The following is a 15,295-nucleotide window of genomic DNA, read 5'->3' on the forward strand; positions in this document are numbered from 1 at the left end:
CGGTTTTGGCAGCACCAGGGGTGTAATGTTTTCTTCAACTCGAAACTGGCGAAAGATTAGTTCTTCCTTTTTACGTCCTCATGTTCTTTCGCACAACATCACGTATAGTACGATCGATCACTGGATGGAGAGCGACTTCCCTTTTCTACAACTCTTTCAGAGAGTCCAGGGAAACTTTCCTTCTCGTCTATAGGCCCATTCACAAAGATTCGTGGGAGAAAAAAATTTGAGACTGTTTAACTACAAAAGGATACTCATTTGTGTATTTGACTTCTAGGTATCAGCACACAAGGACTGGTTACAGTGTAATACGATCATCAGATATTAGACTTGCCCTGGTGAGTATCTCCGTTTCCAAAAAAGTAACTAAAGGAACATTTGGGACCGGGTTCAGCACTATAAACGTTTTTCACGACAGTTAATTCGAATTGGTTGTCGCTCAGGTGTTTGATGTACAGCCTCAAGGAAGGTACACTGCACCAGTAACGGCCGAGGAATGGCGTCGGCAAAGTTGCTCCTTGCGCTTCAGATGTTCCTTCCCGCGACCACCTGGAGACGTGATTGACAACAAGAACGACACATTGATGCACCACAGCCAGTCGTTTCAAATCACTGGCCACTTTGTTCAGTAAACTGATGGCTGCAATACAAACAAAACATAAAGTTGGATTAAGTCTCAAAGGTGTCCATGCCCCATATGTTTTCGGCACTCGAGGGTTTAATTAACTGATGATAAGTCATTTTTATGTACATACAGTCGTTAAATGCGTCCCCACGTATGGGTAAGAATAAAGTGGCTAGACTGTCAATGATGACAAGTTGGTATCTTTTCATTTCTGGAGTCCACAGCATTTCCAACAGTTGATAGACATCATGTATGTGGCAGAATGTAATCCTTTCTAAACTCTTCACATAATCACCATCCTAGAGAAAGAAACCTCTGTCATTTGCCAAAATTAACAAAATAACCATAATTTTTGTTGCAAACTTTGTCTAAATTTTGCATGATATCTAGGATTCGTTTAGGATTTGCATCACCAGTAGTGATGTAACAAACTTCATACTGTAACTTTAGAGCAGTATTTGCTGTCAAGTGTAAGGCTAATTGAGTCTTTCCAGAACCAGAATCTCCATAAACTTCTACCAGTCTCCCACTTGGAATTCCTCCATGGAACATTCTATCAACACTATCTTATAGAACAAAATTTAGGGAATTAATATGTAGACAATTATTTTGAAAACTTGATTACATCTCGATTCCACTATTAATAACAACTGTTCTCTTCAACATCATGTCATACATTTTGTCTCCTCTCATGGGTTTGCTGTTGTTGGAAGCTAAGATTTTATCTTTGATTTTGATAATTTCACTGACATTTTGAACAATCAAGTTAGCCATTTTGTCATTGTTGTACTGCACAAAATCAAGGGTAGTTAAAATTTTATGGGATTTCAGTAATTCTAGTTTTTCTTTTGTCAGTAAGGGACTGACACTTTCCGATAAAAGATTCATGAAATAAAAAAGAAAGCAAAACAAACAAAACGATCAAAAACAAATTTAAGTCTGCTCAAGTTTGAAAAATGGAGAATGTCAAGGGAGTTGCCAATAGTTTCAATTAACACTTTTATTTTAACGGAAAAGCTGCTGAAAAGTCATTAAATTAGAATTAAATAAACACCATATTAATATTTAATGTTTGAACTAAATTCAGGGATATTTCAAGAATATTATAAACAACCTAAACTAAAATATATATATATTTTTTTATATTTGAATCTTTACTATTTCAACGATTAGGCAGCTCTGTAGCGCCCATTACCCAAGCTTAACCGGAACAGGGAGAGTCGGCATTTTCTATAGTCATCTCGTTCTGACGTTATTGTAACAAAACCATGGGAGACAATCGTAAGTTTCATGTTTTAATTGTTAAATTAACCTAAAAATTGATTTGACAACAAATTTAGAGAAATGATTGTTGTTGGCATTTCGAAAACTGTTTGTTTAGAGTTATACGTACGTCAACTTATAACCTTGTCTATACCATGTTGTTGCCCAAGCTTGTCTGGGAATCAATATCCCATCTATAAAAAGGACTCATAGTCATCTTATTTCCTATTTACAGAATATGGATATTCTGGAGGAGGTGGTGGTGGTGGTGCCTATGGTGGCTACAGCAGTTACGATCAGGCTGCACCTGCCTATGGAGGTCCTCCTTCTGGTGCCCCTGTAAGCGGTGGATGGGGAAACCAAGGTCAAAGCGCAGCACCATACTCTGGGTATTCTGGTGGTGATGGCCCAGTTGGCGGCTACAGCACTCAACAAGGTGGTGCTGGTGGTGCACCATCCACTGCATATCCGTCAGGTTTGTTAACTTATAACATTTCATCATTTCTAATATTTCGATCAACACATACAATTTTACTACAGGAAGCAGCAGTGCTGGTTATAGTGCCTATGGCGAACAGACAGCTTATGGAGGTGGTGGTGGTGGTGGATCAAGTTATGACAATGCAGGATCATATGGTGGATCAGCAGCTTATGGCGGTAATTATACTTTGTCCTAGCCTATTTTATTTAGCAAATTTAACTTGATGTTATCATATCAGGTGGTGGTGGCGGAGGTGGTTACGGCGGCGATAGAGGTGATCGAAGTGGAGGAGGGGGAGGATTCAGGTGAGTTTTGTTATTCAAATAGCTGTTAAGATAGTGTAGAAAAATTAAGTGTACAGTTTGATTAAAGGTTACAACCAGTAGAAGGGAAATTTCAAATTACGTTCAAGAATACGAAAGTTTGGGTCCATTGGTATCTTTAAAACAATGTTTTGGTATTACGTAAAAGCTTAGTATGCTCAAAGTCATTCGGGTTTAACAAATGGGTACTCACGGTTTTCACTTCGGTGGAGCAAAAAACAGTGTTGTGATTCGAGTAAAATACGAATATCTTAATGTGGTTGTATCGTATTGATGGTATAAGAAGTTTATCCATTTTTAAATACGCGGAATTTGGTAATGTGAACGTCACATGTAACAGTTTACAATGGTTATACTGTGCCAAGTGCACCCAAGACCCAACAGTGGTTATTGAAAAGAAAGTAGTAAATTTTGAAAAGTAGTAAACATGGTGTTTTGGTAATTTGTTATTGTTTGATTTGTTTTACTTCATGTTTTTTTTTTAAAAATTCTTATTTGTAGTAAATTTCGAATTTTTTGAATAGTATTATTTGCATAAGTTATATCATATTGTGTTCCATAATAATTTGAAAGCAAGATGGCAAATGCATCTTAGCCAATTTGGTGTCAAAGACAGGGTATAGCAAAATGTATCTTTCTGGCTATTGCAGTCATAACGCTGGAAGCAGAGACGGGTTTCCCAAAGGTAATTCAAAGGTTCATCTAACGATGCCTTTCTTACTGTGTCTACTTCTGGTACGGTTTGTCACAATCTTGCCGTTGTGGTGGTGAAAAATCTTCGACATCCAAATGGCATTCCTGTTGGTGCAAGTATCAAGCAAAATACTCTATCTCCATCTTTATTCTTATCAAATCTCCTTGTGCATATTTACGAATCTACGGTACAGAATTTCTTAACTCTTTGATAAAAGAGTTTCAGACTTTCTGCGTGTACAGTGATATACCTGGAGAATGTTACCTTTGTATGCTACGGTATTTCAGTCAATTGTCAGCCACTTTCCATGAATTTAAACCCCGAAAGAGGCCGAACGTGTGGTTCTAGTCTTTAAGTGGTGTGTTGGGTAAAAAAAAAACTTATTTCCACCAGAAATTGGTGGTTTTTTCTTTAAAAAATTCCAAAAGGTTGTGTGTAAAGAATCCCCAACAAAAATGGTGTGTGAGTGGTTTAAAGAAATGAGTCCAGAAAACCTACGGGTGTATCTGTAACGTGAACAGGTCAATTGAAACTGGTCCTGTAAAGGGTAAGAACAAAGGAAGTGAAAAAGTGGGGAGAGAAATCGGCTAAAGGTTAAATTTACTCATGGAAAGTTTGGTGAACGGTCCGACTATAGCATTTAGCACATCCTAACCCAACTGTGGGACTTGTTTCCTGCCGCCGTTTATTTCAATTGTGAGTACCTGCATTTAATCTTTAATGTATGTTTCGTTGACAAGGTGGAGCTGCACCAGGAGCCGTTGCTGATGACCGTATTGTTATGGACGACAGCGTGTTTGTTTCGGGTCTTCCTGAAAGTGTGACCGAGACCGAGATCGAAACCTTCTTTGGTTCGATTGGTGTTATTAAAGTATGAAAAACATCCAAATTTACATTTTTCGTTTTAATAATCTTCATTCTTTTGTCTCGATAGATTGACAAGAAAACTGGCAAACCTAAAATCTGGTTGTTCAAAGATCGTGACACTGGCGCTCCCAAAGGAGAAGCAACAATCACCTACGACGATCCTAGCGCCGCTAATGCTGCAATCCAGTGGTTCCATGGTTCGTAACTTGTATTATTATTATGTGTTTTCTTTCTTGATAGCTTTATTCTTGTGTGTAATACAGGCCAGCCATTTAATAACGGACCAGTGCTGAAAGTCTCTATGGCTACGAGGAAAAACAACTTCCCTGGAGGCTTCCGTGGAGGTCGTGGCGGGGGTGGCGCACGCGGAGGCGGCGGATTTGGGGGAGGTGGCGGAGGAGGAGGCTTCGGGGGAGGTGGTCGCGATAGTAACGGAGGAGGCTACGGGGGACGAGGTGGACCTCGAGGAGGAGGAGGTGATCGTGGTGGAAGTGATCGCGGCGGACGTGGAGGAGGTGGGCCCCCATCTGGCGGTATGATTAATCAATGATATTTGCTTTCTTGGCTAAATTATGCAATTGAAATAGGTCCTGGCCGAGACGGTGATTGGCGCTGTGCCGAATCTGCTTGCGGGAACACCAATTTTGCTTGGCGCTCTGAATGCAATCGCTGCAAAGCTCCAAGATCGGATTTGACTGGTGGATCTGGACCTCAAGGTGGCGGTGGAGCTTCTAGTGGTTATATATAATTCCAATCATACTTTTTTAATGGACGATCCTTGAGTGATTCAGACTTGACTTGCCTTTTGGGTTATAACGATTTTAATTTGGATATGAAGGCAAAAGTCTGTATCACTTGAAAAGCATGATTGGGATTCAACATTAGTTTTCCACTGCTCATTGAGTATGGCGCTTCTAATGCGTTTTCGTGAATTTCTTTTTATAGATGATGATGACCGTGGAAGCCGAGGGGGTGGTTTCGGACGTGGTGGAAGCCGTGGAGGACGCGGAAGTGATGGCCCATCAAGAGGTGGATTCCGTGGCGGTAGAGGAGATGATGGTAATACAAATTCATAGTTTGATTAACTTTCATCTAACACGTATTCTTTGTTTTATAAGAAGATGGAGGATTCAGTCGTGGAGGTGGGCGAGGCGGATTCGGAGATCGCGGCGGGTTTGGTGATCGAGGCGGAAGAGGTGGTGATCGTGGTGGTTACAGTGGAGGTGGTGGCGGCGGGGGTGGCCGAGGAGGATACGGTGATCGCGGAGGCTTCCGTGGCGGAAGAGGTGGCGATCGAGGTGGATACGGCGATCGTGGTGGACGAGGTGGTGGCGGTGGCCCATCATTCGGGTAATATAGACTTCAAATTATTTAAGTGAAAAAGAATTCAAATTTACTGTTTTGTTTTTGTAAATAGTGACCGCGGACGTGATCGATCAAGGCCGTACTAGATTTGGTGCAAGTAACCGTCATTCTTTTTTACTGTATCTATTGTGTTCTAAGTTTGTTTTGGTCTCGTGTGACAGTTGGCTTGAAAAGAAGATGAATGTTCCATTTTTCTCTTCTATCAAGTCACGTTGAAGCCGTAATAATACAACTTTTTCAACTTTCAAAAACTAGTTTTTATTGATTCAGGAAACGTCGGGGAAATAGTATAAATTAGGAATAAAATTCGATTGTAGTTTAGGAGTATAAATTAGTCGATGAGTAACGCATTTTAGAATCTAGTTGCCGAACATGTTCATTAAACTACTGAAGAAGCCTCCGCCACTTGCTGATGCAGGTGGTGGTGGTGGACGCTGGAACTGCTGTTGTGGGAAGGTGTTCGGTTGAGTCGGCATTGCTGGTCTGCGTTGAGGAGGCTGTTGATTAAAGTTAGGTGTTCCCATAGGTGACTGGAAATTGAAGGGTTTTTCGGCGCCCTGTTGAATCTAAATGATGTAATTGAATTAATTAAAATGTTCTTTCATTTTTCAAGAGTACAATTCTGGAATTGTCCTACCATTGGAGGTGGACCCATTGGAAAGCTTGGTTGGAATGGGTTATGAATTGGCTGACCAAGTTGGTGCGCATTTACTTCAACGGTATTTGATGGGCGGAAGTTTGAATTCATGGGGCGGATTGGTGGTTGGAGTTGTTGGAAAGGAATGCCGATTGTTGGTTGATTACGGGGCGGTTGCTGTAGTTGGGATCCTAGAGACGGGTTTTGATTTTGGTTCAAAGGGAAACTATTGAACGCGGGGTTTCTGATTGGTGGATTCGATTGATGGATCGGAACTGCAAATTGCGGATTGATTTGCTGTTGAGTCGGGCTTAGAGGTTGGCTTGGCTTGAATTGTTGAATGGCCAACGGTGTTTTGTTTTGCTGTTCCTCTAATTGTTCTTGAATTTCTTCTTGTTCCTGATTAAGAAAATCATTCAACAGAAACGATTATTTTATTGTTTACTTGAGTGAAAGAAACAAGTTTTTAATTGCACCTTCTCAGTAGTCGTTGCCAATAGGGGATCTTCCGAGGAAACGTTTTCAGGTGTTAGCACAGTATTCTGGATTGGCTGGAGGTAAAAAATAATATTTAATAAATTATTCTTCGATCCATCAGCTACCACATTAAATGTACTCACCTCTATGGGCTGAAGTTCTTGATCAGTAGGTCGCGGTTCGTGCTCAGATATTCTCTACAAAGTGATTTTAATATAATTAACATCGAGACTATTTATTTATTTGAAATTTTCTTTACCTCGTCTGCTGGCTGCGGCATTTTTAGGAAAGGCAGTTGGACAGGTCGAAAGCTGTTGCCCCCCAGGACGTGAGCATCGGGGCTAGCTTCTGTTTTAGAATTTCCAGTATTGGCTCCCGTTTCACAGCAACGAACATTACCAGCACTGCAGCCTATTTCGGATTTCCTGTCAATTGCTTGTTCATCGCACTCTTTGCGGGGCTTACACCTGCACGACTTTCTTGGCCACTTTAGTGTCGAAGCTGGAGTCACCACCATTGGCTTACTAGTCGTCGTTTCTTTAATGAGAACAGGTTCCAGTGGACGACAGCAACGGACAGTTCCATACTCGCAGCTGACAGCGAAACGGAAATCCATCAGCTCAATGGGGCAAGAGTTAATCGGTTCGCATTTACACCCGTCAGCTTTGTTATCATTTTCTTGTTGTTGACTTTGGAGTGGTGCTAGAGTTGACAGCTGTGAAACTGGTCGAATAATTACTTTAGCTGCTCCAAGAGAGTGAGAGAGGAGTTCGTCGTTTGCGCTTGGTTCAGTGCTGGATAAGTTAAACTGTGATAACGTTTCTTTCAAAAATAATAGAAATAACAATTCATGTAATACTACCTTGGGATCGGAGTTTCTTGTTGGAAAACTGGTTGAGGTCTTTTTCCGTAAAAGTTTATTGAAGAATAAGGTTGATCATGAGGAGCAGTAGGAGACAAAGCGCTCGCTACTACTACCATCAGGCACGTTATTGTGAGTTGCTTCAGACGGGTCATCTCCGGACGAATTTCTGATTGTGACTGTGAGTCCAGAGCCCCTATCTCACCGTTTTCTCTTCAGGTAGAGTTACTTCCTGTTTCTTAAACTCAGCCCCCTCTTTTACCCCATAACTGCCTTTTTCTGTTGGTCATAGGCACAGGTCAAGTCTGGAAGTGGATCAAAGGTCGTCCTCAAGGAAGACCCAAAACTAACGGTCGACGGTCAATAACCTTCGTAGGCTGTTGTGACCCTCTTAACTTATCTAGGACATGATCTAGAAGCAATAATTTTAGATCTCCTTTCTTTGTGGATTATACAGTTAAAAAATTCATAGAAAACCAAAATATACCCATCGTTTTGTTCGGGTAGGCCTACGTAGGCTACATAACCAAAAAATCACTGTTACAGATTTGGTTCTTTATAATTTAAAAAAAAAATGCACTACTCTCACCTTGCCTTTCGTTTAGATTTCCCTTTCAATATTTCAAATTTTATTTCCATCTGAAGGTAGTTAGCTCCGATTTAATCGTATTACCAACAAAATGCTTCTTTTAACAAAAAAAAAGTTTTTTAAGCTAGTGCATGGGGTGGCGCCAATGTAGAAGGCGCGTCAAGAGATTACCTGCTTGGTCGAGTCGAAACCCGAGTTTTTAAAAACATATGTCTAAATATCTTGAAAAAAAAAGAAGAAAAGGTTGTAAGAGAAGATTGTATAAAAAAAAAAAAAAAAAAAACGCAAAAGTATCAACTATCGATAGTTTTGGTGTATCGCATATCGTTGTTAGAAAAATTATGCAATCGATGAACCAATTCTTGCAGTCGACTCGAAAGTGGAATACCCCATACAATATTTACGTGTTTGTTTTGATTTCTCATTTGACAATTTACCCAGGAATTCTTTGTAGAGTATTCGATTAGTTTAGTAATTCAGTCGAAATGTTCACTGGTGTCGCACCGTCTAAAGATGCCTTCTTGAATCAAGCAAGAACTGCCAGAGAAATAAGACAGAATGCAAAATCACAGAACGAATCAGCCATCAAGATTCAGCGAATGGTTCGTGGGTGGCTTTGTCGTATTAAATTATGGAGAGAAGTCAGGTATGAAGACTAAAGTATGAGTGTAATTTTGGTTCTAGACATTTCTTAAACTCTCCACAGATTGCAATTTGATGCTGCGTTTTCGGAGACAAGCAAACTTTTGTCCATAGATGCATTTAAAATAAGTAGAAAAGTAATTAAAACTTTTGACCCCACAAAAGACAAGGAAAGATTGGAAATATATTGCAGGTAAATTTTTATTAGCCTTGTGATGCAAAATTACTTGACACACTTTTCAACTTAGATATCTAATTGCGAGCCTGGAGCAAGAATCACCCAAGTTGAGCTGTGTAGGAGTGGCACTAAATAAAGAGCATGCAGTTTCATGGATTAACCATTTGAAAAAAGTTTTGGAACTATGCCTTTGCATGATGGAACAACTAAAACCTGAATCTCCCCATGATTCCAAACAGTTAACAATATATCTACACTTGTTGGTAATAAAACCTGTTTCAGAAACCTGATATATATATATCTATAGCATAGCTAATCTGTGTTATTTTTTTTTAATGAACAGATAAGTTTCACATCCATCACAGCTTGGAAAATTTTAAATAGTGGGAAACTACCGGAAACGTTAAAAAATGGTATGCAACAGTTATGCAACAATGTTATGGGTCACCTTGTGTCTCTCAATTATTACCCTGTACTAAAGGTAAGTTGATCAAGCTGAACGCAAAAAATCTCAAATATGTTATTTTTACTTAAATTTATCTGTGTAGACCTTATTGCTCCGTGGTTTATGCGGCCAACGAAGATATCTTAAACACGCGGCCGTTTCTGCGATTATGACCTTGAGTTTGAGACCATTATTAGCTTCTGAATTCTCAAGTCGACTCCTAACCTTGTACATACTGAACATATTTAGCGTTCCTGGATTTATTCTTCACCTTCAAGCAATTACTCCAGAGGTAAATTTTTATCTACTACAGTAACATTTTAAAAATTAAATATCTGTTTTCATGTTTTCCAGTCAGTATCGCAATTCAAGTCAAGTGCACTTTTAACGCGGATTCTGGAATTTCTGAACGCTGAACAAAACACTCGTATCGTATTCCACACCCTTGAGGCCACGTTTTCCATTTGCCTACTAGGAAACATTATTCAAATGACTCAAATGGAAGAGGAGGAATCTCTGAAGAATCTAATTTTTCCCAATTTTGTTGTAAGTCATTGGATAATTTACTGAAATAAGCATATTCCAATAATTGAACTTTTTTTTTCAGTGTTTAGTTTGTAGGCTCTTGGAACATTGCCAAAGATATGTGCAATCAAAGCAATCTAACTTAACACAGTGGCATCCTATCTTGGGGTGGTTTTCTAGCAACGAAAAATCCACTTCTATGTTGGACGTTCAAGAGACCACTCCCTTGATAAAGCAACAGCTTAGTTTTCTATGGACATCTCCGTTGGTTCAGCAACTCACAGCCTGCTTGCCCGTTGCAGAACGCCAAGAATATAATAATCCGGATCCACGGAAAGAAACTCCTGATGACAAGAATTTGGTCACAGCTTTCAAGAAAGCACTTGGCAATAGCAAATCCAGCAAAGGCAATCAAGTCGTCTACCCCACTCGTAAACTTGGGAGTCCTGAAGTCACACAGGTTGCCCTAGTCGCATCAATGTACCAAACAGCCTTATCTACTCTGACTCAGATGCGAATGGATATTTTGACGGGTAAACTTAAAAAACTATTTTCCAATGAATCCAAGATGACCTTTATAATTTCGCCTTTACAGCACTCAGCTGTAGAGAAAACTTTCTGCCAAATCTATGGCATTTTATCAGTTCATTAGGACCAAATCATGGGTTAAAAACCTATCTGGATTTACTGTCTGTCGATTCCAAGCGTCTTTCACCCGAGTGTCAGATGCTTCACCTTTTCTGCGAAGGAACTACCCATTTTGTTACGTGAGTTTTACCACACGCGAAGGGAAATAATTTCCTTTCTAAATTCATTTTTCGTTTTACAGCGTTCTGGATGACCTAGAGATGTACGAAGAGCAAAAGCCCTTCACGCTGTTAGAGTTTTGCAATGTTTCCTCATTTCTCAATCATTTCATGTTCAAAGCCATCTGGAATGGGTTGGCCGGTAGGCATTATTTCGACTGCGGATGTATATTTTTATGACTTCTGATGTTTATATGTATTATTTCTTGTGTATCTTCTTCCTGCGTGCAACAGACGCTTCTTCTTTTCATTCCTATGGGTCGTCGGCATCGAATTACAACCTATTTCACGCAGCTCATACATTGCTAATGGTTGTCTACCGACGCGACTGCAGGCGTCCATTCGCTCCCAAGGACCACTGGCTCGTCAAGGACGTGAAGAGCTCACTTCTCGTAGCCGAACTAGAGCGTGGGAGGCAATCTGTTCAGGTAGAACGAAGCGACGTATGTGTTTTTCCCGTTCGCACAAGTAATTCATCTCCTTTTTGTTTTGCAATTTTGTCTCTCTTCAGCTGCTGCTTCAAAAGATGCCTCACGTTATTCCATTGGAAGATCGGGTTTTGTTATTTCGCAAGTATATCTCTAATGAGAAAAATGCCCTGGGGCTGACTGAAACAGCTTCGGCATCACCACAATCTATCCTGATAACAGTCCACAGGTTTTTTCCCTTTTTCTTGCGTGCTTTTATAACAATTTGTAAAAGATTAGATGTCATTGATCTGAGCCGGGTTTTTTTTTTCCTGACTGACGAAGGTTGCGTATGGTGGAGGACTCTTTCCGGCAGTTAGCAGATCTGCCGATGCAACTATGGAAAGGCATCATTCGAGTCAAATTTATTAATTTACAAGGTTTAGATGAAGCGGGCATCGATCAAGATGGAGTTTTCAAGGGTAAATTCTTCTTCGAATGTTTTATTGCGATTTCATATAATTTTTCTTTGTTTTTAAACCATTTACAACACAGAATTTCTCGAGGAAACGGTTCGAAAGTTATTTGACCCTTCCCTCAATTTGTTCCGTTCGACTAAGGACCAACGTCTTTATCCATCGCCCACTTCCTATTTGACAGATAACCACTTGCATTTGTTTGAATTTGCGGGGAAATTACTCGGAAAAGCAGTTTATGAGGTATATTTTACTTCGTTGTTCGTCAGGCCGTGCAATCATTTGAAATTCTTTTAAAAAAGGGTTCGACAGTTGACGTTCCTTTGGCGTCGTTTTTCCTCAGTCAAGTCTTGGGGCAAACTCACAGCGTTTTATATTCGGCCCTTGACGAATTGCCTTCTCTGGACCCGGAACTATATCGTAGTTTAACTTACATCAAGCGCTATGAAGGTAAAATCAGTTGCCCAAAGGCAAACGCAAAATGAATGTTGTTTTCAAACTGACCCAACCCATTTCCCGCGTGCGTAGGTGACGTTTCCGACTTGTCACTGACATTTTCGGTAGATGACGATTTCATGGGGAAATTGATAACGCAAGAATTACGACCCGGGGGCAAGGCTATTCCCGTTACAAACGAGAACAAGTAATTTCTATTGTTATTGGGAAATGATTTTTTGTGTTATTCAACGAACTTGAACGGGAAGATTTAAATTATTCTTCTTCGCTGATTTAGAATTTCCTACATCCACCAAATGGCCCATTTCCGCATGCATACACAGATCCGAGACCAGACATCGGCTTTCTTGAGAGGATTTCGTACTCTCGTCAACCCTGAATGGCTCTCCCTATTTTCTACTCCCGAGGTTCCGAATTTAGTTTTATATCTTGTGTTATTCATTCTTCAACGCGTTTTCTTACTGGTCGACTAGATACAAAGACTCATTGCCGACGACAAGGAGCCGATTAACTTCAAAGACTTGCGCAAGCACACGCAATATTATGGGGGTTTTCACGACAACCACCGTGTTATCTCGTGGCTGTGGGACATTCTTGACAATGACCTCAACGAAGAGGAAAAGCGTCTCTTCTTAAAAGTACGTCTGTACCTATGGCTTTATATTTTATGAATTCATTGAATCACAAAGGCGATGTTTTGACAATCATGCAAACTATTTTGTTCAGTTCGTGACTAGTTGTTCCAAGCCCCCTCTTTTGGGATTTGCTCATCTACAACCACCTTTCTCGATTCGCTGCGTGGAAGTCAACGAGGATGAAGATAATGGAGACACGATAGGTGAGGACAAGTATAGAATTGCAATCTTTACTGGCGTTTCAAAACGGCTATTTCTAAGAAAAGTGCCGTTCTGATTGCGTGGAAGTCCCCCACAGCTCAATTGTTTCCTTCCCCCCTTTACATCTAATTAGTGCGCTGTGACATGCATTAGAACAATACCACTGAGCCGCACCTGCAGGCGACGCCTTTGGTTGTTTCGGTATCTCACGCTTGATTTCCGGCCGATTCTAGCTCAAAAAGTTTGCTGGTGCTTTCGCCCCAGTTGATTTTTCCTTGTTCTTAACCCCTTTTTTTTTGTTTGCGGCGATAGCCTGCCAGAAAGTAAGCTTTGCCAAGCGTGACCGAAACTCCTTTCCTTTAGAGCTTTGCTACCCTTCATCACTATGAGCAAGAAAGTCGTTGTGCATTTTAATCCGTGTCGAGTCAAGCCACTTATGGGCGTGAAGTATTGAACTTTTAATGGCGTGGACAGTTTCTGCAGCCGTTCAAAAGGAACCATGAAATTATTATTCGTGTTTCTACATTTTTTTTTTCATGGCCACTGACCTAATTCAGTATCTGACCACAGCCTGTTGAAAACAGACCTATCATAGAAACACGAGCGCTTGAATTGCTTTCTTATATTGCCCCTCCCCATTTCCGGCCTAACAGCTACCTGCTACCTAGATTTGACTAATCCTGTCGACGTCGTTTTAACTAGCACGATGATAGTTTCCCATCATAACGGTTAAGTTGCCCCGTCACCACCAGCTAGGTTTTCGATTCTTTTGTCAAAACTCAAAAACCTTAATTTTATTTGATCCTTTTGTGCTATTTCTTTTTCAGGAAGCGTTATTCGAGGTTTCTTTACCATTCGAAAGCGAGATCCCATTAACCGACTGCCAACGTCTTCTACTTGCTTCAATTTGCTGAAACTGCCAAACTATCAGCGCAGAAGTACGTTGAAGGAGAAACTCCGTTATGCCATAACTAGCAACACGGGATTCGAACTGTCTTGAATCACCTCTGCTCGTGTTAAAACAAAAATTAAAAAATCAGTCGTTTTTCAAATAGGTAAGGCGATCGCCTGACACCAAAAAAACAAACAGTATATTTTCCTTTCGCGACAACTGACAGCGTGGAAAATAATTATTCTACCGTTTCTTCTCCTTCCGTTACTTCTTTTAAATTAAGCAGTTCCATGTGCCCTTGACCTTTTGTATCGGACTTGACCAGATCTTCAATTTCTCGGAAATTACCCGGATCGATCAAGCATACCTATTATTTAAAAAAAAAAAAAAAAAATCACATCATTGAGCGTATTTAAATTTTAACAAGTAGAGACACTGAAACATTTGCTTATTTCTAATGCAGCTTGTCTCTCCTGCAATTGTAAGCTTTTATAGAATGTGCTTTCTACTGTATACAATCTATATAATTGAATCACCGACTAAAAGAATACAAACCAAAACTACTGTATAATAAATAAAAAGGTTCTATATAAATTGTTTTTAAATTTAAAAAAAATTTAATTTGAAAGTCTATTTTAAATCAGGCTTACCAAAATAAGAGTGCTGTCCTCCCATTCTTCAGACTCAATGCTAGTACACAATTTTGACAGCTTTTCTTTAAGTTTTCTACCTTCTTTATGAGCAGAAATTCTTAACCTCATATGAGCCCTCTCAATTGGCATGTGACTCTTCAGCATCTTTATAACCTCCAGAGTCTAAAATATAAAACATAATTTATAAGAACATTAAAAAAAGGTATTTTCCTATAATACCAACCTGTTGTTTACAATTTCGGTTGGGCTTTACTGAGAAATGGATGTCTTTCATTGCTTTTTCAATCATGGTTACAGGATAGGGTCTTTTGGTTTCAGGGTTAACACATTTATCTGACACCATTGTGGCAATTTCCTTTAGCATGGAGTCTTGTTGAACATGACGCTCTTTCTCAGACACCTGCAGTTCTCCCTTTGCAAGAATCTCTTGGCAGATGACATTCTGGTCTTCCGTTCCAAAACTAGATATCAGATCTTCTTTTTTAGCAACTTGGCCTTTGGAAACATTGGAGAATACCGTTCTCGCTTGAAGAACTTCGTCGAGATCTGTTTCACTATAAGGAATTTACTTTAGATATCAAAAGCTAAATTACAATATAATTCAAATCAAACTTACACTTTATTTCTCCAAGATACGACTTTATTTTTGTAACACGCAATTTCGTATCGCTTACCACCTTTTTTCATTCGTACTACTGCTACATTTGTTAGACGAATTTGATTTGTTGGGGTAAATATTTTAGACATCTCGACTTGTGTGTGTGACAAACGTGGCCGACAAAAAAGATAGAATGAC

The 15,295-nt window shown here is 39.9% G+C and overlaps 5 protein-coding genes across 11 annotated transcripts; 2 read left to right on the forward strand and 3 right to left on the reverse strand.

The window, feature by feature from the left end:
• Positions 1-241: 241 nt before the first annotated feature.
• Positions 242-1,603, reverse strand: LOC124326017 (DNA repair protein RAD51 homolog 4-like). Its single transcript, XM_046784587.1, has 4 exons — positions 1,251-1,603; positions 989-1,187; positions 756-924; positions 242-640 (listed from the first exon to the last, which is right to left on the reverse strand). Exons 1-4 carry the CDS (start codon positions 1,511-1,513, stop codon positions 318-320), a joined length of 954 nt encoding a protein of 317 aa, XP_046640543.1. The 5' UTR covers positions 1,514-1,603; the 3' UTR covers positions 242-317.
• Positions 1,604-1,791: 188 nt separating this feature from the next.
• On the forward strand, positions 1,792-5,869 carry LOC124326013 (RNA-binding protein cabeza-like). Of its 7 annotated transcripts, none has more exons than XM_046784578.1 (12): positions 1,792-1,906; positions 2,124-2,363; positions 2,429-2,547; positions 2,607-2,674; positions 3,343-3,377; positions 4,127-4,257; positions 4,321-4,450; positions 4,517-4,786; positions 4,841-4,990; positions 5,199-5,312; positions 5,375-5,603; positions 5,671-5,869. In XM_046784578.1, exons 1-12 carry the CDS (start codon positions 1,894-1,896, stop codon positions 5,702-5,704), a joined length of 1,533 nt encoding a protein of 510 aa, XP_046640534.1. In that variant the 5' UTR covers positions 1,792-1,893; the 3' UTR covers positions 5,705-5,869. The 7 variants fall into 7 exon arrangements, with proteins under 7 accessions (XP_046640534.1, XP_046640536.1, XP_046640537.1 ...); XM_046784580.1 differs by having other exon boundaries at positions 4,841-4,969; positions 5,372-5,603; XM_046784581.1 differs by having other exon boundaries at positions 4,841-4,969.
• On the reverse strand, positions 5,852-7,793 carry LOC124326016 (nuclear transcription factor Y subunit beta-like). The gene is made up of 6 exons (XM_046784586.1): positions 7,595-7,793; positions 6,992-7,526; positions 6,876-6,929; positions 6,732-6,806; positions 6,256-6,654; positions 5,852-6,184 (listed from the first exon to the last, which is right to left on the reverse strand). The coding sequence occupies exons 1-6, from the start codon at positions 7,747-7,749 to the stop codon at positions 5,978-5,980; spliced, it is 1,425 nt and encodes a 474-aa protein (XP_046640542.1). The 5' UTR covers positions 7,750-7,793; the 3' UTR covers positions 5,852-5,977.
• A 738-nt stretch (positions 7,794-8,531) lies between these two features.
• LOC124326010 (ubiquitin-protein ligase E3B-like) lies at positions 8,532-14,279 on the forward strand. The gene is made up of 19 exons (XM_046784574.1): positions 8,532-8,829; positions 8,890-9,018; positions 9,074-9,266; positions 9,347-9,484; positions 9,552-9,740; positions 9,803-9,994; positions 10,056-10,506; positions 10,569-10,740; positions 10,803-10,921; positions 11,014-11,207; positions 11,291-11,436; positions 11,532-11,668; positions 11,742-11,905; positions 11,965-12,112; positions 12,191-12,305; positions 12,396-12,525; positions 12,592-12,756; positions 12,845-12,956; positions 13,782-14,279. Exons 1-19 carry the CDS (start codon positions 8,669-8,671, stop codon positions 13,952-13,954), a joined length of 3,228 nt encoding a protein of 1,075 aa, XP_046640530.1. The 5' UTR covers positions 8,532-8,668; the 3' UTR covers positions 13,955-14,279.
• Positions 13,998-15,295, reverse strand: LOC124326018 (ribosome maturation protein SBDS-like). Its single transcript, XM_046784588.1, has 4 exons — positions 15,116-15,295; positions 14,723-15,053; positions 14,497-14,661; positions 13,998-14,213 (listed from the first exon to the last, which is right to left on the reverse strand). The coding sequence occupies exons 1-4, from the start codon at positions 15,244-15,246 to the stop codon at positions 14,085-14,087; spliced, it is 756 nt and encodes a 251-aa protein (XP_046640544.1). The 5' UTR covers positions 15,247-15,295; the 3' UTR covers positions 13,998-14,084.

Source organism: Daphnia pulicaria, chromosome 2 (assembly GCF_021234035.1).
Source record: "Daphnia pulicaria isolate SC F1-1A chromosome 2, SC_F0-13Bv2, whole genome shotgun sequence".
In the NCBI taxonomy this organism is placed as follows: domain Eukaryota; kingdom Metazoa; phylum Arthropoda; class Branchiopoda; order Diplostraca; family Daphniidae; genus Daphnia; species Daphnia pulicaria.